The sequence below is a fragment of the Amphibalanus amphitrite genome, unplaced genomic scaffold (assembly GCF_019059575.1).
Source record: "Amphibalanus amphitrite isolate SeventyFive unplaced genomic scaffold, NRLGWU_Aamphi_draft 001894F_arrow, whole genome shotgun sequence".
Taxonomy (NCBI): domain Eukaryota; kingdom Metazoa; phylum Arthropoda; class Thecostraca; order Balanomorpha; family Balanidae; genus Amphibalanus; species Amphibalanus amphitrite.
The window spans coordinates 53,546-77,061 of NW_024883387.1; the positions used below are offsets into that span (position 1 = coordinate 53,546).

General features: G+C 48.7%; 2 protein-coding genes across 2 annotated transcripts in view; one reads left to right on the forward strand and one right to left on the reverse strand.

The window, feature by feature from the left end:
* Positions 1 to 23,516, forward strand: part of LOC122375683 (inactive tyrosine-protein kinase transmembrane receptor ROR1-like) — a 41,402-nt gene that overhangs the window by 13,565 nt on the left and 4,321 nt on the right. The window contains exons 2-6 of the mRNA XM_043355170.1: positions 4,731 to 4,962; positions 5,356 to 5,912; positions 6,138 to 6,367; positions 6,543 to 6,872; positions 7,111 to 7,246. Coding sequence (XP_043211105.1) covers positions 4,731 to 4,962; positions 5,356 to 5,912; positions 6,138 to 6,367; positions 6,543 to 6,872; positions 7,111 to 7,246 — 1,485 coding nt within the window. The remainder of the gene's footprint in view (positions 1 to 4,730; positions 4,963 to 5,355; positions 5,913 to 6,137; positions 6,368 to 6,542; positions 6,873 to 7,110; positions 7,247 to 23,516) is intronic.
* On the reverse strand, positions 10,386 to 12,213 carry LOC122375684 (alpha-L-fucosidase-like). Its single transcript, XM_043355171.1, has one exon. It carries the CDS (start codon positions 11,981 to 11,983, stop codon positions 10,577 to 10,579), a length of 1,407 nt encoding a protein of 468 aa, XP_043211106.1. The 5' UTR covers positions 11,984 to 12,213; the 3' UTR covers positions 10,386 to 10,576.

Below are 23,516 nucleotides of genomic sequence, written 5' to 3' on the forward strand. Positions count from 1 at the left end.
TGACGTTTTCGGTCACACTCCCCAGCAGAAAACCGGGGCACAAAGCGCCATGAAACTCGTCATACCTATCTCATCATGCATCAAGTAGGGAGGAGCATCTGTTGCTACGTCCGCTTATCTAAGAAACTTAAAAAAGATAAATGACGCGGAAAAGCCATTACCTAACCCTCGCCCTGGCAGAGGGGTGGGTCGATGCGAGCACCCCCCCCCCCTAAGGTTTTTCCAAGATAGCCGAAAAACGGCAGCGTGCAGCGCCGCCAACTTTTGCACAGCTTATGGGGCAACCTTTTTACATATGACCTGACAATTTCAGGTCCGGATGACCTTGGGTCAGGTCACCAGGTCAGAAAACCGGTACAAGGTCATGAGCAAATTTCAATGTTCTTTAATGCACCTGTTCGATAGCTATAGTTAGAATATAGTATATTTATACGTGTAGTATATATATAGTATATTTATATTTAAAGTATATGTATAGTATATTTATAGTTCGATAGCTCTTTCAAATAACTTTTGCAGAGTGCAGTCTTGACCTCAGATTGACCGCAGGGCAACGGTTCGACTCGCGGAGGACGAAAACTGCCAAATTAGACACATGCAGAGGCAATGTTTCTACATAACAATGCATGACATTTGTTTTTACCGCCATCAGGTTCCTCTCGGAAAGACGCTTGAAATGAACTAAAAGTTGACCTTTAAAGGTCACTTAGAAATTTAGCCTGTGGTTGACCAGAAGTTGACAGTTACTGAAGGTTTGCCATCTGTTGCACCCTGCCCATTGCATGCCGGTATGAGTTTTCATTGTTCTAAAAATACTTGCGGCATTGACTCTTTTTAACCCTATTAGTGGCAGGCTCCTGGCTACCCCTATTAGTGGCAGGGGGGGGCTGTTTACGACCCCCCTTGATATCTCGAGATCTAACGGGCCGATTTTCAAAATTCAAACGGCATTCGATTTCGCTCAACGTGATCTACATTTCTAAAAAATAAAAATTAAAAAATGTTAATAGGGATTTAATAGATGGATTGTAGCCCACACATGGTCCCACATGGATCGGGCCGCTGAGCGCCGGCTGGACGGAAGGGACGGGAAGAACGATAGGCAAACGAAGCACGCGTCTGAACTCAGTCGGACAGCCAATTGGGAGACAAATCAGATCAAAAGGCACAGCCGACATTTTGATTACCAGCGGAAAATTCTTGACAAATTTATACGGAACCAGAACAGTGACGTTTTCGGTCACACTCCCCAGCAGAAAACCGGGGCACAAAGCGCCATGAAACTCGTCATACCTATCTCATCATGCATCAAGTAGGGAGGAGCATCTGTTGCTACGTCCGCTTATCTAAGAAACTTAAAAAAGATAAATGACGCGGAAAAGCCATTACCTAACCCTCGCCCTGGCAGAGGGGTGGGTCGATGCGAGCACCCCCCCCCCCTAAGGTTTTTCCAAGATAGCCGAAAAACGGCAGCGTGCAGCGCCGCCAACTTTTGCACAGCTTATGGGGCAACCTTTTTACATATGACCTGACAATTTCAGGTCCGGATGACCTTGGGTCAGGTCACCAGGTCAGAAAACCGGTACAAGGTCATGAGCAAATTTCAATGTTCTTTAATGCACCTGTTCGATAGCTATAGTTAGAATATAGTATATTTATACGTGTAGTATATATATAGTATATTTATATTTAAAGTATATGTATAGTATATTTATAGTTCGATAGCTCTTTCAAATAACTTTTGCAGAGTGCAGTCTTGACCTCAGATTGACCGCAGGGCAACGGTTCGACTCGCGGAGGACGAAAACTGCCAAATTAGACACATGCAGAGGCAATGTTTCTACATAACAATGCATGACATTTGTTTTTACCGCCATCAGGTTCCTCTCGGAAAGACGCTTGAAATGAACTAAAAGTTGACCTTTAAAGGTCACTTAGAAATTTAGCCTGTGGTTGACCAGAACTTGACAGTTACTGAAGGTTTGCCATCTGTTGCACCCTGCCCATTGCATGCCGGTATGAGTTTTCATTGTTCTAAAAATACTTGCGGCATTGACTCTTTTTAACCCTATTAGTGGCAGGCTCCTGGCTACCCCTATTAGTGGCAGGGGGGGCTGTTTACGACCCCCTTGATATCTCGAGATCTAACGGGCCGATTTTCAAAATTCAAACGGCATTCGATTTCGCTCAACGTGATCTACATTTCTAAATAATAAAAATTAAAAAATGTTAATAGGGATTTAATAGATGGATTGTAGCCCACACATGGTCCCACATGGATCGGGCCGCTGAGCGCCGGCTGGACGGAAGGGACGGGAAGAACGATAGGCAAACGAAGCACGCGTCTGAACTCAGTCGGACAGCCAATTGGGAGACAAATCAGATCAAAAGGCACAGCCGACATTTTGATTACCAGCGGAAAATTCTTGACAAATTTATACGGAACCAGAACAGTGACGTTTTCGGTCACACTCCCCAGCAGAAAACCGGGGCACAAAGCGCCATGAAACTCGTCATACCTATCTCATCATGCATCAAGTAGGGAGGAGCATCTGTTGCTACGTCCGCTTATCTAAGAAACTTAAAAAAGATAAATGACGCGGAAAAGCCATTACCTAACCCTCGCCCTGGCAGAGGGGTGGGTCGATGCGAGCACCCCCCCCCCCCCTAAGGTTTTTCCAAGATAGCCGAAAAACGGCAGCGTGCAGCGCCGCCAACTTTTGCACAGCTTATGGGGCAACCTTTTTACATATGACCTGACAATTTCAGGTCCGGATGACCTTGGGTCAGGTCACCAGGTCAGAAAACCGGTACAAGGTCATGAGCAAATTTCAATGTTCTTTAATGCACCTGTTCGATAGCTATAGTTAGAATATAGTATATTTATACGTGTAGTATATATATAGTATATTTATATTTAAAGTATATGTATAGTATATTTATAGTTCGATCCTAAAAATATGCATTTTCAAAAATCATAGGCGGATACAGATCATTGAGATTGGGGGTACACAAAAAGTATAGTAAATAAGGTTTTTGTTGGTACTGTTTCTAAAAAGGGTGGTAATGGTCTTGTTATGTTACAATTTTCTTATGAGAGAACGACTACAATTGTATTGGTCATGCATAGGCGGTGTCAGGGCACCTATGTTGGGAGGTAAAACATAACCCCCCTTTTTGGACGCCTGGATCCGCCTATTATAGCAAAAACGTGTCAAAAGAGGATGCACAATAACTGTATATGTTATCGCATGATACCTTTCATTCACTGTTCGTAAAACTGGTGCAGTATCGACGTGATCTTCGCCCAAATGACTCGCTTCACGAATAGGACCCCCCAATTCCCAGTGCTCTGGAGCCGCCCCTGGTAAAGTTATGAACTTGAAATTTTCAGGGAATGTGCCCAATTTAGTTTTAGGAAAAGTCAGAAAATTTCAGCATCGTAGCTTCAGCGGTTTCGGAGATATTCCCGAAAAACCTGAGGGGTGGATAAAAACAACCCCCTGCCACTAATAGGGTTAACCCGGCAGGCGGTGGGCCTACCAGCCACCTTCCGTGCGGTGGGGGGGGGGGGCATTTTTTGCCCCCCCCCCCGTATCTCCGAAACTACTGGACGGATCCGGAAAATTCAAAGGGCGTTCGATAGCCCTGTCAAATTTGTTGAAGGAAACCAAATTTCATTGACCTCGGGGTCACCGATGACGTCACAGGTCAGGTCAAAGATAAAATGTTTCACCGTTCACGGGGCTTCTATAGGGAAAGCGCTATAACACCGAGTAAAACGCATTTTGTCGAAAATCAGCGATTAGGCGTCAGTTGTCCAGTACATATGTTGCTATTAGAGGTCACTGGTCATACCAGGTCAGGTCACAGGTCAGGTCACCAAAGGTCACCAAGGGTCACCACATGAGCCCAACTTTACTAAGGTTATGCGATGCATGTTTTATGGCCAGTTTTTCATTTCCAACTCAATGGTGTTGGTTATAAGACCATCAGATACGGTTTAGGTCACTTTCTGGTGGAGGTCAGGTCAAGGTCAGGTCAAAAAAGGTCAAATTTCAAAGTTGATATTTTTGAATAAAATGGGTATCGATTCGATGCAGCTCGTCACGGGGAGTCTAATGGTGGTCTTTGTTTTGCGGTACGATGTCTAGAATTGCTAAAAATTGAGTTTGAAAATTTGACGTCAACAATTTTGAACAGTTTTTTCGCTATAACTTGGCCAAAAAAGAGGTATCGATCTTAAATTTGGTATGTAGATAGAAGGCGGTAGGGACTATCACATATTTTCCGTTTTTTTTGAAATGAAAAAAAAGATTTTTTGGCTATTATATTCAAAAAATATATTTTTTTTATTTTTGGTGGTCAAAATCCAAAAAATTCGAAACACCGAAATTGCAGTTTTGTAGCCCTTTTGATTTCACACCTTTTATGTCTGAAACATTTTTCTGTATCTCTAAAGCTGTAGGCCTGACAGCTCTGCCCGCGAAACCTTTTTTGGGGTCGAAAATGGCAAAAATGACGTCACTCTGACGTCATTAGCGGCCAACCTATCATAGCCTTTGGAAAATTTTTGGTCACCATGTGCGCTAGCTGCTCCCGGGAGGGTACTGAAAGTTTGGTGACGATCGGCGCAGCGGTTCTCGAGATATATTGAAAAAACTAAAGAGGGGGCAAAAAAATGCCCCCCCCCACCGCCTGGAAGGTTAAAGAAGTACCCATTCGGACAGGTCATCCGACGGCCGCTCGGTGGGCCGGGCGGCGCGCCTGTGGCCGCGGGGCTCGCCATCCACGTCCCCACCCGAGGGACGGACGGCGTGCGCGCCCTACCGCGGTCAGGTGTGCGCCTTCCTGCTACTCAACCAGACGGTGCTGGTTCGGCCGCCCGACACGCTGGCCATCGTGGAGGAGCGCGTGCGAGACGCCCTTTCCGTGGTGCAGGACTCACCCGACCTCTCTCAGGTAGGGAACACATGGGAGGATGATGCTCTAAATTCGCGTTAAATTGATTAAAAGAAGCAAATTATCTCGCGAGCCCCTATAAAGAAACGTGAGTGCGCCGCCGAGTGCTCAAAATAGGCGGTAACAGATGCCTTATCGATGCCATATCAACGATTCGAGTAAACAGCGGCACCTCTCATCAGAGGATATATCCTCTGCAGTTACGGCTTCCTGTCTGTTTGTTTTCAAGCATATTAACGCAACAGCTTTGATAAAAATTATGACAGAATAGTTTGTTTATACAACCTACGATGTTATCACAGCCTACCATTCGGCGAGTGTTAACCGTGTTTTGATGGCCTCTCAGCCGGCCCGAGTGGTCTGTCCGCTGACTGTTCGTTCCGCGGGCGGCAGGAGTGCAGCGAGTTCGCCGCTCCGGGGATCTGCCTGTCGGCGTTCCCGCCGTGCGGTGCCGGAGGAGAGCCGCGCCGCATCTGCCGGGACGAGTGTGAGCTGCTGCGGGACGCCCGCTGTAAGCGCGAGCACGCCATCGCGCTGGCGCACCCCATCCTCTCGCAGGTGGAGCTGCCCGTGTGCGAGCGACTGCCGCCGGTGGGCAGTCCGGAGGCGGCCGGCTGTCTGCGGCTCGGTGTGCCGGACGTGGCGCCGCCGCGGCCCGAGGACGCCTGCTTCCACGGGGACGGCGCCGGGTACCGGGGCGTGGAGGCGCGCGCCGCCTCCGGCCGCCGCTGCCGCGCCTGGAGCCGGCACGGCCAGTACGCCCGCCTGGCGCGCCGCCAGCCGGCCGTGCTCGGCGGCCACGCCTTCTGCCGCAACTGGCCGGGCGAGGGACGGCCACAGCCCTGGTGTTACACGGCTTCCGAGGGCGGCGGCGTGCAGGCCGAGCTGTGCGCCGTGCCGCGCTGCCACCGGCCACTGCTCTGGTACATCTGGTACATCGTCCTGCCATGGTTAGTGGTAGAGCACTGCCTCTCAGGGCGCCCTAGTGTGGGTTGGCTCCCCATCAGCAGTGCATGGTCTCGTTCGTCCAATTGTGCACGTCTTTATAGGGTCTTAATGCTTGCATTTATTTTTAGTAGTGCTTGTTGGCGTCGCCAACAAAGCTATTGATTCTGAGATGTGAGTTTGTTCTCTGCTGGCTCCTAACTGACGTCGAGTCCCGCCTGTGACGTCAGCGGCTCCCTGGCCGTCCTGGCGCTGCTGTCCGTGGCGCTGGGCTGTCTCTGCCGCTGCGCTCGGCGAGGACCGGCGACCAAGAGCAGTGCGGACACCAAGCTGACAGTGGTGGCGGAGAAGCCGAGGACGGACCCGGAGCTGGCCGCTGACCCACCGCCCAAACCACAGGCCATCGAGCTGGAACTGAAGAGCATCTCCTTCAAGGAGGAGCTCGGAGAGGGACAGTTTGGTAAGTATAGTAGCTCCGTGCTCGTCACTTTTCTTATAAGCTGGAACTGTCTTCATTAAGTCACGTATGTAATATAAAAGCCCGTAACCGCAGTCCATGATACTGATGGATGGCCGTTCTTAAGCAGTGGGTAGCTAACCCGTCTCCCTTCTCCTGACCTCCCGTGATCCGGCAGGCAAGGTGTTCCGCGGCGAGCTCTCCGACTACGGCACGGACGGCGCGCCGCTGCCGGTGGCCGTCAAAACGCTCAAAGAGGACGTCTCTGCGCGCACCGAGCGCGACTTTGAGCGCGAGGGCCGCCTCCTGGCCGAGCTGTGTCACCCGAACATCGTCCGCCTGCTGGGGGTGGTGCAGCGCGCCACTCCGCGCTGTCTGGTCTTCGAGCGGATGAGCGGCGGCGACCTGCACGCGCTGCTGGTGGCCCGGTCCCCGCGCGGGGACGGCGCCGCCGGACCGCCGCTGACCGAGCAACACCTGCTGCACATCGCCACTCAGGTGGCTGACGGTGAGAGATGGGACAATATGGTGATGGGTGGCGACTGGCGGGACACTCGGGTCGGGTCATGGCGCACGGCGGCTGGTGGGTGGCACAATGCTACTCTGACTGAGTCTGCTTCGGGCTAGTCGGACACTGACCAGAGTTGACAAGACAGGTGACGTTGTAAATTCTATAAAAGAAGTGATCGTGTTATTAGATAGCCCTAGTGTTGCAACACGTTAATATGTATATGTATCACCGGCAGGAATGGCCTACCTGGGCACTCACCATTATGTGCACCGGGACCTGGCCGCACGCAACTGCCTGGTGGGCGATAATTTGACCGTCAAAATATCAGACTTCGGTCTCTCCAGAGATATTTATTCTTCAGATTACTACCGGTAAGTGATTCCGGGTGCAGTGTAATGCATCTCTACCGTGGGCGTACAGTGTACACTTACTACACGCCGCAGAGTGCATGTGATAAAATGCGATATCATACGCTCTGTGCTTTTTATGTTTTTATGCGTACATGACACATTACGGCCCCGGCAAACGTTATCCGTGTGTAAACGACAAACGTGGATTATGAAACAGCCAGTGTTCTTTTATGCTTAACGATTGTTCCCCGGCCTCAACTGGATCACCAATCGAACTGATCGGAGCTGAATGTAGGTGACCGATGCGTAAACGAACTCGGCTCGGCCGGCCCGACTATTGACTGCGTATTTCCCGATAAAACGCCTGCCAAGGAAGGTCCTACTTAGGTCGGGTGAATACAAACAGCAGTGATACGGCTATCTCAGTACGAGCTGTGTTAGCTATCTTGGTGACCTTAAAAGGTCCTCGACCTTTTTGGTGTGTCACTTGAATGCCTTCCTATCGTCCAAGTATGGGCGAGAAGTACACGAGCACGTCTGACGTCTGTTCTCTACTACACCTTTTTGCGTTGTTCGGTGGCCAATCGTCATAACCATTTCGGCATCAGTTTGGACAAGCGTCATTCAGAATAACCCATCGGCGATGTGCATCACTGTTAGACGGTCGGCAAAACAGGCTGGACTCCATTTAACCATTTTGCATAACTCTTTGTCATTGAGCACAATGTTCGTCATAGGCAAAACACTTTGTCAGATTGTCATAATGCTTCGACATTTCACAAAATGGTTAGTCGATGTGCAAAATTCATCGGTACTGTGCGTAAACAATGACTGTTTATTTAAAACTTTCGTCAATGATCAAAATGTCAATGATGTAGTGCTTATCTAGCCATATTCAATGTTTAACGTTAATCACGCATTCAGGGATGAGGCTTATGACAGTTCCAGCGCAATTTGCAACCAATTAACCATTGAATTCCGAAAAAGGCAGTTATACCATAGCTACGAGGAGACTGCCGGCGCCATACCGAGTAGGCATGTAGATTCTTGAGCGTCGGACTCCTAAACGCTTCGATACAAACCACGAAGTCGGCCGTCATTATCGCGTCACTGCCCGTGCGATGTCATGGGACAACGCCTCGGGCGGCCGCGCCGGTCGGACTCGCGAGGGCATGGCAGACAGATGGCAAGCCGGGCCCTGCCGGCCGGACACCTTGGTTTTTGGGGCGGGGCTGACTTATCCAGCCTGTTGCCTGTTCCTTGGTGTTTGAGGCGGGGTTAACTTATCCAGCCTGTTGCTCTGTTGCCTGTCCATTTTTCAAAGAGCCGATAACATGTCAGCTACGTCCATCTACATTGTACCTATGGCGCTCATGAACGCTACCGATTTTTATGTAGATCAATGGTCTACGAGTTTCGCCACCTATGCCTCGCACTGCACTGTATAAACCCGGTCATATTAATACTTCTCTGTAAAGGGGCGATCTGTTTTTAGTTTTGACGAAATGTTATGAGGAATGCAGTGGCGGCGGAAGGTATTCTAGGATAGGGGTGCAAACGATATTGAAGCGCCCCTTCCCGCTGGGCGCCCCTTACAATATACACGGTTGTATTAACACAAACAGTGAAGAGACGTTTGACAATGTGTTGTACCTGTTGTTAACACGTTCAGAATTACAGTTTTTATGTAACGAGAAATAGTTAGGTACCTACATTCCATAGCGTAAATGTAACCCTCATAATGTTCGTTTAGAAACAACCTCATCACCATATCATAAGATTCTCCGAATAAGGCATATCGAAAAGAGTTCCACGGTTCCAATATCTTCGTGTGGACTAGTGAATAAGGCGCCGAATCCATAACACTAACTCGGTGACAGAGAATTGCAGGCCGGTAAGCAGCATGCCGCCTGGGCTGCACTGCACTATTGCATTCAGTGGTGTCATCAGTATCACGTCAGCCCTTCGGAACGGACATCCTGGCTCAATGTCATTCACTAAGCCGCCCCAATCTCCGTTAGGCGCCCCAGGTGATACATGTCGCCCATCAACACCAACGGGCGCCCCATTGAAATGAATACCGCCCTTCAACACTGGCAGACGCCCCAGTAGAATGAATGCCGCCCCACAATGCCGATGGCCGTCCCTGCATTGGAAAATCAGTTTCGCCCCTATACAGGCGCCCATAGAAGTTTGCAGAGTGCTATTCCTGGTCATAATCATCTCCCCAGTAAAAAAAACCGCAAAATACGCCCTAGCACTAGGGGTGTAACCGCCCATACGGACAGTGCAATTTTACAGGCCCCAATCTCGGACCTCCCTTAACATTCATATGTTGTAAACGGCAAACCGCCCCCGATAAATGTTACACAAACTAATTTCCTCTCGCATATCGGCCATCAGGCGCCCCTTTTTGTCGCATGGAGCCTGCAACGCTATAAGCCCTCATATGTTCGTGTTGGCGTTCGGAGGCTATCGCCTTCAAAGACGTCTCCATAAATGTTTCTTTTTCGTCCCACACACAGGCGCCCCCCTTTCGCATGCAGGCGCCCCTCTTCCGCATGGCGCGCTTCTCGAGTGGCTGCGCCCTCCTAGCCTTTATCGCCTGGCAAGATTATATTCGACAGGGTCGGCAGCATCTGCCTTTGTTTCAGATAAGGATGCCCTCCACTCTTCAGCATATCAAAATATACTTTTCCCACGTCATTGCCACCCTCTTCGTGTCACAAGTGCCTTTATCAGTTGCGGTGTCGCACTGCTCAGCTTTATGGTTGCCGCACCTCTCAACTTCCTGCCTCCTCTACAGATTTTCGAGGCGCCCCTTTCCATAGCTTTAGGGTGCAGCTGCCCCCCTTGCCCCCCTGCTTCCGCCGCCACTGGAGGAATGCCGAAATTAGCATGGGGATGTTTTGGTGAACGACGAAGGGATATTAACGAAAGACGAAGCATTTATCCAAATCGTCAAAGGTTTTGCCGGAACTCAATCAGTTATGGCGAATAGCGAAGGTAATACCAACTGACGAACTGTGGAGTGGGATCAGCATTCCGTTTTGCCCATATGCTGAAGGTTTTGCCGGAATGCCTCTCACTGGCGCCACCTATGTGCTGATCGGACGAATAGGTTTTGCTGATTGGCCATCGAACAACGCAAAAAGGTGTAGTTGTTCTGTATTTATTCTGCGTGACTCACAGGATATGTATAACAAATCACAATAGGTGGAATATCAATTTGCATTCAAGGGTAATATAATTACTTGAGCCGAAAGACGCTAATTCAGCCCAAATCCAGGCCTACCGGTGTCTGACACCAGACTCTCGAGTGCGCAGCATCCGAGCCGCTCCGAATCGGCACTACAGGTTGACCACGCTCGGTGTCTCCACCTTCTCCTTCCCCGCCGCCTTCTCGGGGACCTCGTAGCTGACCCGGTTGTCGCTCTGCGGCGCGGAGAAGCGCACCACCCAGGCCCAGCGGCCGGTGACCTCGGTGAGGTCGGGGAACTCCACCACACCGTCCTGACAGGGTACCGGTCCGTGGCCGAGCAGCTGGCAGCTGGTGAGCTGCTGCGGCGCCGAGCCGAGCGTCAGCTGGCCGCCGGCCGGCCAGGAGAGCGCGATGGCGTACACGTCGCCGGCGCGCTGCGTGTACCACACGTCGCCCTGCAGCGTGTCGTTCTGTACCGTCCACGGCCGCGAGCCGTAGATGGCGGCGCCGTTGACGCCGAGCCACTCTCCCAGCTGCGTCAGCCGCTCCTCGAACACGGGCACGATGCGGCCGTCGCGCGTCGGCCCCACGTTGATGAGCACGTTGCCACCGCAGCTGACCGTCTCGGCCAGCTCGCCGAGTACCTCTTCGATCGGGTGCACGTCCTCGAGGCGCATCTCGCGCCGGAAGCCCCAGGAGACGCGGTCCAGCGTGAAGGCGTTCTCCCATTTGCGCTCGAGCAGGTGTCCGGGGTTGTAGTGGTCGCTGCAGGTGAGGAAGCCGCCGTGCTGGCACATGGTGCCCTGGCCCCAGCGGTCGTTGGTCACCACCGAGTCTCGCACCGGCGAGTCGTTGTAGAGCCACGCCAGGAACTCCTTGGAGGTCCAGTATTCGGGCGTGTCGTCCCAGTCACCGTCCGACCAGATCACGTCAGGGCGGTAAGTCTCCACCAGCTCGTGAAGTTCCGGGATCGTCTTACCCGTTACGAAGTCACTCCGGTTGGCGACTCGGTCGTTCAGGTAGAGCGGGTTGAACCACTCGTACAGAGAGTGGTACAGGCCAAAGTGCAGGTCCGTGCGGTTGCGGATGGCAGTGGCCAGGTCACCCAGCAGGTCCCGCTTCGGGCCGACGTCCAGGGCGTTCCAGTTCCACGAGTACTTGCTCGGCCATAGCGTGAAACCCTCGTGATGTTTGGAGGTGAGCACCACGTACTTGGCGCCCGACTTTTGGAACAGATCAGCCCACTGTGCAGGGTCGTAGAACTCGGCCGTGAAGTCGGGCGCGAAGTCGGCGTAGGTGAAGCCGGGCCGGTAGTTTTGCTCCATGAACTGGACGTACTTGTCCGTCTGGTCGCCGCGCCAGTGCTTCCAGAACCACTCGCTGCCGAAGCTGGGTACCGAGAACACGCCCCAGTGGATGAAGATGCCCACCTTTGCGGCGTCGTACCACTCCGGCAGCGGCCGAGAGTCGAGCGACTCCCAGGTCGGCTGGTACTGCGCCAGCGCCGGGACCAGCGCGGCCAGCACTAGCAGTGCAGCCGTCACACGCGTGAGCATCGCGAACGGCGCGGTCACAGCGACCAACAGCTCTAGCGTAACAACTCTCAGTCACCGAGCCACTTTGCAATCCACTGCAATGCACGGACAGGGTCAAACCGACCCGATCTCCCTCTCACAGAGAGCCGCGACTCTCACTCTCTCGGTCTCTCAGCTGCGACTGATGCCGATTGTGGTTGAACACTGAGCCGCCGCTCCACAAACATACGATACGCCGGTACACCAGACACTCTGCCGAAGCGATACTGGCGGTCGGTGACCGGCGCACAGTGGGCCATTCGAACGGCTCAAACACTCAATTCGGTGGCACACCAGACACACTGTGGAAGCCGCGATACTGGCGGCCAGTGACCGACGCACGGTGGCCTATTGGAACGGTTCAGCGTTGCTTATGTTACCGCCTACGATAATAAATGCTCATGCATCAATGAATAAATGGTCTCATCATTGGAAAGGAATACCTATTACCTAAAGTAAAGTTACGTACTACGTATATAATAAACCACCATTTTTTCTGTACGTTTTCATAGTTCATAATTTCGATCATGTTTTGCAGCATTTGCAGTTACATTTTCCGGTACCTATGTAATTAATATTGAGATGTAGACTCTGTCTGAATCAGCCGGACCATAGTTAACCCGCGCCCTGCTGGGGGTCCTGGATTTCCACGCCCTGCTGGGGGGGGGGGGGTGTTTGAACACCCCCCCTTGTAACTCGGCTCCTGGGCCACGTAGCGATACGCGGAAGGCGGCGTTCGAAAGAGCGTAAAAAATAATGACGAAATCACTTCAGTCAATTTTTTGGTCAGGTCAAAGGTCAGGTCACCAGAGGTCATTGAAGGCAAAATTTCGCCGATTTCCAGGTCGAATGTCGAAAATTTCCAAGAAGCCAACGCATAACTCGGGAACCAATAGAGCTACAGCGCCGCGGAAAAGCGCATTCGATAGCCCTATGAACGCCCTTTCTGAGTAATTCTCTCAGATTTGACCTAAGGTCAACGGTTTTGCCTGCAGGGGGCAAAAACTGCAAAAATAGTCGACATTTTCGAAAACAGTTTTTCTCCAATAACTTTTGACCCAAGCCTTGTACGAGCTTACTTTTACCGGCATCGTGTTCCTCTCGTCAAGACGCATCGAATGAACAATAACTTGACCTTGAAAGGTCAACTTGAAAATTTGACCTCAGGTCAAGGTCATGACCTGACCGGAAAGGGTCATGTTGCATATCAGTCGATCCGTATCGTCGAGCTGAACACATCTAAGGCGTTTTCATCGCTCTAGCATGCCTCTATCAAAAGTTATTTGCGAAAAACTGTTAGATACCATTCGTGACCTAAGATGACCTCAGGGCATAAACAAGGGTCACGGACACCATTTTCAAGTTCAGTGTGTCTAAACCACTTGTAATTCGGTGTTTGGGAGTGTGTATAATGTCTTTCATCCAAAAGAGGCGCATTTCAATTTTCTCCCATTGACTTATAATGGGGAGGTCGCAAAATTGACCTGACCTTAGGTCATCGATATCAAATTTCTGAGATATACATTTTGTACATGCTATTGCTCTAAGCAATCGCTGAAAGTTTCAAAGCGATCGGTCACTCGGTGTAGCTATGACAGACATTGAAAGTTTTTATGAGGTGAGGTCATTTCAAGTGACCTGGTGACCTGACCTTGAATGACCTTGGTCTGAAATTTTCACAACATGTGTAGAATTGATGTATGATAAGGTGTACCAAAAACGGCGGCGCTCCGCGCCGCCGTTTTTTAGATATTCGCGAAAAACCACAAGGGGGGTGTTCAAACACCCCCCAGCAGGGCGCGGGTTAAAGTCGTGTTTAGTTGGACGATGTCAATGAAACGCGTCAATACTAGTGATGTCAATTACGGAAAATCGGAATACCGATACCAAACCAAATACCAACCAAAACCGTGAAGAACTTGAAGAAGTACCGAAACCAAACCAACTTGGGAACATGAGGAAAATACCAACTTTTTACCGATTTCTTAGCCTCTTAAACATTAGCGAGGGTTCATGATACCAACAAAATACCAAGCACATTAGGATTGAAATACCAAATTCCGAGTTGGTATCGGTTTGGTATCGGTAGGTATACCAAAAAGTTGGTATCCGATTGACATCTCTAGTCAGTACTTTATAGAGTGCTCGATTCTGCCACGTCGACTCGCTTAGGGCGTTCAGTGAAGGGTCGACGTCGGGTCGGATCCGCTGGTCCTGGTAAAGATCAAGGTCAAAAGTCCTGAGTTATGATCGCTGCCTGTGTTCCACTTCTGTCTGAGCTTTAGTGGGCGACAGAGGTCAGCGCAGTCCTCCCTCATCTCGGACAGTCACAGCGCGGACCAATTAACTTCCACGCCTAGTTGCACTTTACTGTCAACCAACCGTTAATGGAGTAAACCGTTAATAAATTGAATCATTGATAGTAAATTTATTAATAACTAACCGTCAACAGAGCAATTGACCCGGCAGTTGCTGGGGTATTTCGCCACCCACCGTTTGCTGGGGGGGGGGGGGGGGCGTTAAACGCCCTCAGCCGATAACTCGAGAACCAATAGGCGCAGCGGAACGCACGAGGCGGCAAACGAAAGAGCGCGACGAGACGCTTCAGATGAGTACTTTTAAGTTGAATTTGGAGGTCACAGGTCGGGTCAAGGTCAGGTCAAACACCTGAAATCGGACTTTCAGTAGCATCATGGACTTCAGGACTTCGCAATGGGCGCCTCTCGTAATAAACTCTGTCAAAACGGTGCACAATCTTTCATATAAGGCCTACAAGAGTGTCAGTTCCATTTAGGGGTCAAGCAAGCATAGGTCAGGGTCAAGGTCAGGTCAACCGGGTAGGCACATATCCCCGAAAATCAAAACTGATATTCGCAGCCTGTGACACATGTTTTATGGGTAATTTTTGGCGTAGAACACGATGGTGACATTCATTTTATCACATGTGTACGTGTTTGGTTCAAAAAGTGGACCTTAAAGGTAGTGTGCCACCTTTGAAAGATTTCCCATTTTATTTTTCCTAGGATAAGAATCTTCTGTTTTTACCTAATATCGCAAAAAAATCAAAAATGGGCCTGGAATAGTGCCTTTTTCGCCTAAAAGTTTATCGGTTTTTCGATATGTATAACAACTGTAGTGGGCTGACCTGCAAACAGGCGTCGGCAACAATCGCGAATGGGGCGCACAGCAAAGGTCATTATAGAGTTACGACGTACGGGAATGAGTTATCAGCTGTCTAATCGTAGACAACACAATGTCGAGCCTTAAACTGTAAGCCTGTATTGGTATTGTAATCTTTTATTTGGCTGTCAAACATTATTTATGGTTTGAAATATGATTTTATGTAAAATAATTGATATGAAAAAGCCGTCTCTTAAGTTATGACCCCATTTCACCACACGCAAGTGGCAGAAATGACAATGATCAGCTGACGCATTTATCTTGGCCGAAGTCAGGGCGCGCGGCCCGACGCACCACCACCGCACCACAAAGTATGAGCAGAAGCCGCGCCCAAAGCCAGGGCCCCGGTAACGTGAGGTAGCCGAGTCGGGGCAGCGTGCGCTGACCCAAGCCGGGGCCGCAGCTTTGGGCGCGGTCTACCGCATCCCCGCGGGCAGCCCCGGGCTATCACATGACACCGGGAGGACGCGCGGCCCCGGCTTGGGTCAGCGCACGCTGCCCCGACTCGGCTACCTCACGTTACCGGGGCCCTGGCTTTGGGCGCGGTCTACCGCACCACCTAACAGGCGTGTTCGAAACCGCAGGAGATGATGATGAACGGGTTTATCGAAACTTGATTGGATGAGCATATCGGTAATAGCGATTTCAGTGTGTGCATTTATTGTTCATAGTGGTGTGAAATGTGGTTGGGGTACGACCGACAACCCGTCGGGGCGAATTTCGCACTGGGGTACTCAAAATTTGAAGAATTTAAGACGTTTCCATGAGTTTTGAAGGTATGGATAAGTTCTAAAAATCCGGTTCTCCTTATCTGGGCCATTAACTCCATACGGTCCAGGAAAGCTGGCACACTACCTTTAAAATTGGGTATCATCGGTTTCCTCTCGTCACGGGTAGCACGCTCGTTTTTTTCGCAAAGCTCTAGCTCGATCAGGGGCCAAACGGCAAGGGAGGGGTCCAACCGACCCCCCCCCTACACATTAGAAGCTGGCAAACGCCGCACACATGCGAGGGTTAACCCGGCCGGGCCCGGGGGGTAATCCCAACCACCGCAGCCCGGGGGGGGGGGCGTTTTTCGCCCCCCCCCCCTGTCTAACTCCGTAAATAAGGGAGCTACGGAAACAAAAGCGATACCAAACGAAAGGTCCTTACGAGACGATTCTAATGCACCTAAAATTTTTGACCTCAGGTCAATTTTCAAGGTCAGAGGTCAAGGTCAAAGGCCAAAAACGGGACATGTGTAGTGATCTCAAAGTAAGCCTTCTAGAGGACGGCAGGCTGCATCAAACCGGCAAAATTGGGTGTCAAACGAAAGAAGAGAATCTGAGGATTTTGAAAATGTGCTCCAAATCAAAGGTCAAGGTCAAGGTCACGCTCAAAATTGACCTCAAACTTGGCACCTTTTCGCACATCTTGCGTGCTAACTTCCAAGATGTTTTGAAATGTTTTGAGGCTTATCAGTTCCCTATTTGTGGTTCATCTTACGATACAAGGCTGCTCAAAGGTCAAGGTCACAGAAGAGTATCCCTGCTAGAGGCTATTTCACTGATTCAAGTTAGTAATAATAAATAAGACAATTTTGCCATCCGGAAGCTCTAAATGAAGGCTTAGAGGAAAATAGATGCCAGATTCGTGATCAGCGGGTACAAATCCATCATAAACGACCTTTCATGTGTCAAGGTCAACCAGAGGTCATTCGAGGTCACATGAGGTCAACATGAAACTTGACCTTTTCCGAACAAAATATATATCATTCGACGCGGCTTGACAAGGCGAATGCGATGGTACCACTGCCGTAGCTCTACGACCATTTTTGTCGAAGTTATTTGCGAAAAACTAAAACCACATTTCGGGGTCGTTGACCTGACCTCTGACCTCAGGTCACCAAAACTATTTTTCTATTTTTCTCTAGGTCAAACGCTACACAGCCGTGCTCGTAATTTGTTTTTATCTCTAAAACTCTATTTTTAGCAGCTATTTGAAGTTTGCGTCTGTGACGCCGAAGTTTGCCGTGCAGGGGTCTAGAAAAATGGACCTTGTGACGTCATCAAGGGGGCTAGGTCCAAATTTTTTATTTCAGAAGATGTCAAATTGATGGGAGAAAAGGTACTGAAAGTTTCGCCTTCCTATCCCTAAGCGTTCGGGAGTTATCGCAAATATTCGCCAGGGGGGGGGCGAAAAACGCCCCCCCCCCCCCGGGCCCGCGAGGGTTTTAATCGCGCGTTGCAACTATTTCTCACTTCTATGGCACTGATTTCTATATACCGGAGGTTAGGCGCTAATTAGGTATGTTTAGTCATTCAAATCAGTTATTACGAGCGAGCGCAGCGAGCGAAGCGAAGTCTTTTCAATATAACGGAAAAATCTCAGTATGAGCGGCACGAGCGGCCCAGCCCGGCCTGGCCCGGCCCGGCCTGTAACGCTTTTGAGAGGCTTATATCTCAGCAACCGCTGGATCGATTTGCCTGCGGTCTTTTTTGTCAATTCAAACTGACCGTAATTGACTACTTTTGACACATCTCAGTGACCGCCGTGGCATGTGCCACCGTGCCACGTGAAAAGTCGAGGGTGTTCAAGCTGTTTTGCAAAAGTAGTGATTTTGAGAGGCTCATATCTCAGCAGCCGCTTGGGTGATTGTCTTGCGGTAATTTTTGTAGGGTAGCTGCATCCTTTCTACCAAAGGTCGGATACCTACTCTTGATCTATGTGGGTGACCCCCACTGCACGTGCAAAAAGAAGAGGTGCCAAATTTGTTCCCATTTCAAAACTCGGTAATTGCTGGGGCGATTTCGCTGAAACAGTTGGCATAGGGGAGAGCGGGGAGAGTTGTATCATGTCCAAGTTGTATCAGGGCGAATTGTGCCAAACTTATCCAATGGATGGCGCTCGCGACACGACCAGCCGACGAGGTTTTCCGGGCGCCATCTTTCCCTGTTCTGTCTTGTGGCTGAGTGGACGCGTCTCGAGGTGAGAGCCGATTTTATGTTTTTTTAATGTCATTCTAAAAAAAAACAAGTTGCAAGAAAATGTGTGTTCTGGGCATTTAGATGTGCACGAATTTGAAAGATCTCCGTAGCGGTGGTGAGGGTAGGTTCTAAGGCTGCGTGAGTGAAAACGGATTTCTCCAGCTGTCCGCTGTTTTTTTAGCACGAGGATGTTTTTTCCAAGATGGCGGCTAGGTACATGTTGTATCAGAGCCGGGTGGGGTGTGTTGTAACATGTATGTATGTATGTATGTATGGGTATGTTGCTTTTGATCGCGAAAGCTAAGCCCTGGCTCGCGTTTGTAGGTAGCTAGTCAATGCTCGTTCCATTTCGGCACAATGTGTTGGCTTCTTTGCTCTTAACGGGCCACTTTTGCGTCTAGTCTGTTGATGTTTCGTTCGGATTGCATTGACCAAAGTTTGGTCTAATAAAGTGAAGCCTTTGAGCATACCTATACATTGTACCCTCGCCCTGGCAGGGCATTTTTCATAACACGGCCTGGCAGGGGGGGGGGGGGGGTCGATGCGACCCCCCCCCCTCGCGATTGGCTCCTATGGCACCTAGAAACACCAAATTTGGTAGGTAGGTGGGCCCCCTGGAGTTCTCGCCCCTGTGCAAATTTGGTTGCTTTAGGTCAATATTTAGGGGGGTTTTGGGGGGTATAAATGTAAAAATTTCGCTAAAAACAGGTCAAAAGTTTTTCGCTTATAACTTTTGATCTAATTAAGTTAGAGCAAAAAGAAAAGCACCAGTGAACTCAGCACGTCAAGGCGCGTCGAATGATATACTTTTTAGCTTGCTTAAGTGTACTTAAAGTTTTTCTTAAATTTTAAGTAAACTTAAATTAATAAATTAAGTTCAAGTTAACCAACTTGCATCATATCGCATATCATTCGATTCGGCTGATCACCAGGAACACAATGATACCATTTTTTTAAGCTCTAGCGTCATTATGTGCCAAGTTATTGGCAAAAACGTCATTTGACCTCAGTTGACCTCATTTGACCTGACCCATGGATAAGTACACCGAACAAAGAAGCACCAAGTGACCTGCTGTTAAGTACTGTGGTTTCAAAGCACAAAAGTGATAGAACGAAGCGGATATCTCCAGTATTTTCCGAATTTAGTATTTTCCCATAGGCTTAACATTACGACGTAATGACCTCTAACTGACCTCAGGTCAGTGACCTCAAAAAACCCGAACTATATGTCATACAACTCGGTGAACTTAGCACATCCTGAAAGTTTGAAGGAAATCAGTCAAAAACTGTGAGTTGGACAGGTGCAAAAAGAAAATTGAAATTTGACCATGACCTTGTACCGGTTTTTCTGACCTGGTGACCTGACCCAAGGTCACCCGGACCTGAAATTTTTAGGTCATATGTAAAAAGGTTGTCCCATAGGCTGTGCCAAATTTGGCGGCGCTGCGCGCCGCCGTTTTTACGCTATCTTCGAAAAACCTTAGGGGGGGTCGCATCGACCCCCCCCCCTGCCAGGGCGAGGGTTAACCCCATTTAATGTTGTTGTTATGTTCAAAACCAGTAGCAAGCACACTCCCTGAAACGTGAAATAGTGATACAAATTACCCCACCATGTGATACAACTCACCCAAGCCATGGGGCAAGTTGTATCAAAAACATTGTTCTATTCGGGAGACCGTAGAAGAAAAACTGGTAGAGGTAGCGGAAAAGTTACTTTGCACAAAAAAGCAGAAGAATCAAGGAAGGGGATGGTATGGAAATAATGAGTTTATCACGGATAGTTACGAGGTTATGGGTCTCGGAGTAAAAACTGATACAACCCACCCCACTCTCCCCTACAGGTAGACACCCACCAGGCAATGCATTCCCATGTGTTGCGGTTAGGGTGCTACTGCACGTGCGCACGTGCGGGGGCGCTTCCAGATCTCGAGAACGGCTGGGCCGATTGCGCTCAAATTTGGTACACGGTTGGGGACCGGTTAGTAGGGTGCCGTGCAAAAGTCAGTTTGGACCCCGTTTGCACGTGCGCACGTGCAGAATGCCGCTTCCAGACCTCAGAAACAGCTGGGCCGATTGCGTTCAAATTTGGCACACCGCTAGCGACCGGTTAGAAGGGTGCTTTGCACAAGCCCCGTTGGAAGTACCCTCTCGCCTTTCCGCACGTGCAGGGCTCACTATCTCGCTCGCTCGTTCTTCGCCCAAAAGGCGTTTTACTGGTAGGCAGGGTTACCGCTGCTAGGGAAATTTCCCTTTTCTATATGGAAATCAGCGAAGATCTAGGGATACCTATATGGATTTGACACGAAAACTAGGGAAATACCACAAACCCGAAAAATTGTTGTTTTTTCAACAATCGAAATAACTTTTGTCATGAATTATTCTTCCGCATGTCATATGAAATAAATATGAGAACATTTTTCACAAAATTCAGGTTTAACCCGCGCCCCGCTGGGCTATTCAGCCATACGCGCCCTGCTGGGGGAGGGGGGGGGGGGGCAGATTCTGCCCCCTGTCTAACTTCCGAACCGATGGTCGTAGAAAGACGGGGAAAACGGCAATCGAAAGCTCTCAACAAGGCGGATATAAAGAGCCCAAATGTTTTTGCTTAAGTAGGTCAGAGGTCAGGTCAAGGTCAGGTCAAGGGTACAAAATGTAAGTTTCTACAGTATCGGCCTTGCACCGTAGTTGCCGGAGAATGGACTGAGACTGATTGCCCAAAACGTGTTCTTAGACTACCAAGACAATATTCGTTGCATACTATGTCATTCAAAGGTCAAGGTCAAGGTCAGGTCAGGTCAGGTCAGGTCACCAAAAACAAAATATAGAAAAGGGCATGTGCGACACATGTTTTATGGGTCATTTTACTCATAGAATTCAATAGGCACACTCAATAAGTGATATGGACCACCTCTGGATGAATTTCAGGTCGAGGTCAGGTCAAGGTCAGGTCAAGTGGGGTCAAATTTTGAAGTTGGTTGTTAACCCGCGCGGGGCTGGGGTCTCCAGCCGAACGCGCGGGGCTGGGGGGGTAAATTTTACCCCCCCCCCTGTTATCTCCCGAACTAATGGTCCGATTTGGAAAATTCAAACGCCAATCGAAAGCTCTCATCACGAACTACTAAAAACATGTACTTAATTTAAAGTTTGAGGTCAAGGTCAAGGTCAGGTCAAGGGTACAAATTGCAAGTTTCTACAGTATCGGCCTTGCACCGTAGTTGCCGAAGAATGGAGTCATGGACTGAGACTGATCGCCCAAAACGTGTTCTTAGGCTACCAAGACAATATTAGTTGCATACAATATCATTCAGAGGTCAAGGTCAAGGTCAGGTCAGGTCAGGTCAGGTCACCAAAAAACAAAATAAAGAAAAGGGCATGTGCGACACATGTTTTATGGGTCATTTTACTCATAGAATTCAATAGGCACACTCAATAAGTGATATGGACCACCTCTGGATGAATTTCAGGTCGAGGTCAGGTCAAGGTCAGGTCAAGTGAGGTCAAATTTTGAAGTTGGTTGTTAAGGCCTAAAAAGGTGTCTATCTGATGTAGTTTTTCACGGCGAATCGAATGGTGCTATTTTTGTTTCCGTACGAGGTCTAGAACTTATTTTTCAAAAATTTTGTGTGTCGTGACGTCATAAAATTTTGAATAACTCCCACATTTTTGAACCGATTCTTCTAAAATTTGGTATGTAGGTGCACATAGACCACTTCTCTGACATATATTCCGGTTTTTTCGATAGACTCAAAATTTTGGATTTTATAATGATTTTCCCAAAAAAATCAGTTTTTTTGAAAAAATTTAGGCCAAAATCCAAAATTTTCAAAAAACCGAGATAGCCATTTGATAGACAAAGTAAAATTACGTATAAACTTTTTTGTTACGTCTTGATTCCTTTAAAAATGAAGATGTTAGCGGCGTTTGAACTTTTGCCGTTTTTGAGGCGAAAATGGCGAACATGACGTCACTAAAACGTCAATTTCTCAAAAATTTTCCGACGGATTTCGCTCAAATTTTCAGGGAAGGTGTCAAATTGATGTAAGAAAAGGTACTGAAAGTTTGGCGGCGCTGCGCTGCCGTTTTTGAGATATCGCAAAAATTCTCGAGGGGGGTAAAATTTACCCCCCCCCCCAGCCCCGCGCGGTTTAAGGCCTAAAAAGGTGTCTATCTGATGCAGTTTTTCACGGCGAATCAAATGGTGCTATTTTTGTTTCCGTACGAGGTCTAGAACTTCCAAAAAATCATTTTTCAAAAGTTTTGTGTGTCGTGACGTCATAAAATTTTGAATAACTCCCACATTTTTTAACCGATTCTTCTAAAAATTGGTATACAGGTGCACATAGACTACTTCTCTGACATATATTCCGGTTTTTTCAATACGCTCAAAATTTTGGTTTTATAATAATTTTCCCAAAAAAGTCAGTTTTTTTAAATTTGGGCCAAAATCCAAAATTTTCACAAAAAAACGAGATAGCCATTTGATAGACAAAGTAGAATCACGTATAACCTTTTTTGGTTACGTCTTGATTCCTAATGAAGATGTTAGCGGCGTTTGAAATTTTGCCGTTTTTCAGGCGAAAATGGCGAACATGACGTCACAAAAACGTCAATTTCTCAAAAATTTTCCGACGGATTTCGCTCAAATTTTCAGGGCACGTGTCAAATTGATGTATGATAAGGTATTAAAAGTTTGACGTCGCTGGCGTAACCTGTTTAGAAGTTATTGGCGAAAAACGGGAGGGGGAATCTGCCCCCTCCAGCGGGGCGCGGGTTAACCCTATTAGTGGCAGGGGGGGGGGGGGTTGTTTTTATCCACCCCTCAGGTTTTTCGGGAATATCTCCGAAACCGCTCAAGCTACGATGCTGAAATTTTCTGACTTTTCCTAAAACTAAATTGGGCACATTCCCTGAAAATTTCAAGTTCATACCTTTACCAGGGGCGGCTCCAGAGCACTGGGAATTGGGGGGTCCTATTCGTGAAGCGAGTCATTTGGGCGAAGATCACGATGCTGCACCAGTTTTACGAACAGTGAATGAAAGGTATCATGTGATAACATATACAGTTATTGTGCATCCTCTTTTGACACGTTTTTGCTATAATAGGCGGATCCAGGCGTCCAAAAAGGGAGGTTATGTTTTACCTCCCAACATAGGTGCCCTGACACCGCCTATGCATGACCAATACAATTGTAGTCGTTCTCTCATAAGAAAATTGTAACAAAACAAGACCATTACCACCCTTTTTAGAAACAGTACCAACAAAAACCTTATTTACTATACTTTTTGTGTACCCCCAATCTCAATGATCTGTATCCGCCTATGATTTTTGAAAATGCATATTTTTAGGATCCATGTGAATTCCTGGTTCA

Bases quoted from the DNA above. Each gene is read 5' to 3' on its own strand.
- LOC122375684 (XM_043355171.1), bottom strand. From the start codon at position 11,983: ATGCTCACGCGTGTGACGGCTGCACTGCTAGTGCTGGCCGCGCTGGTC.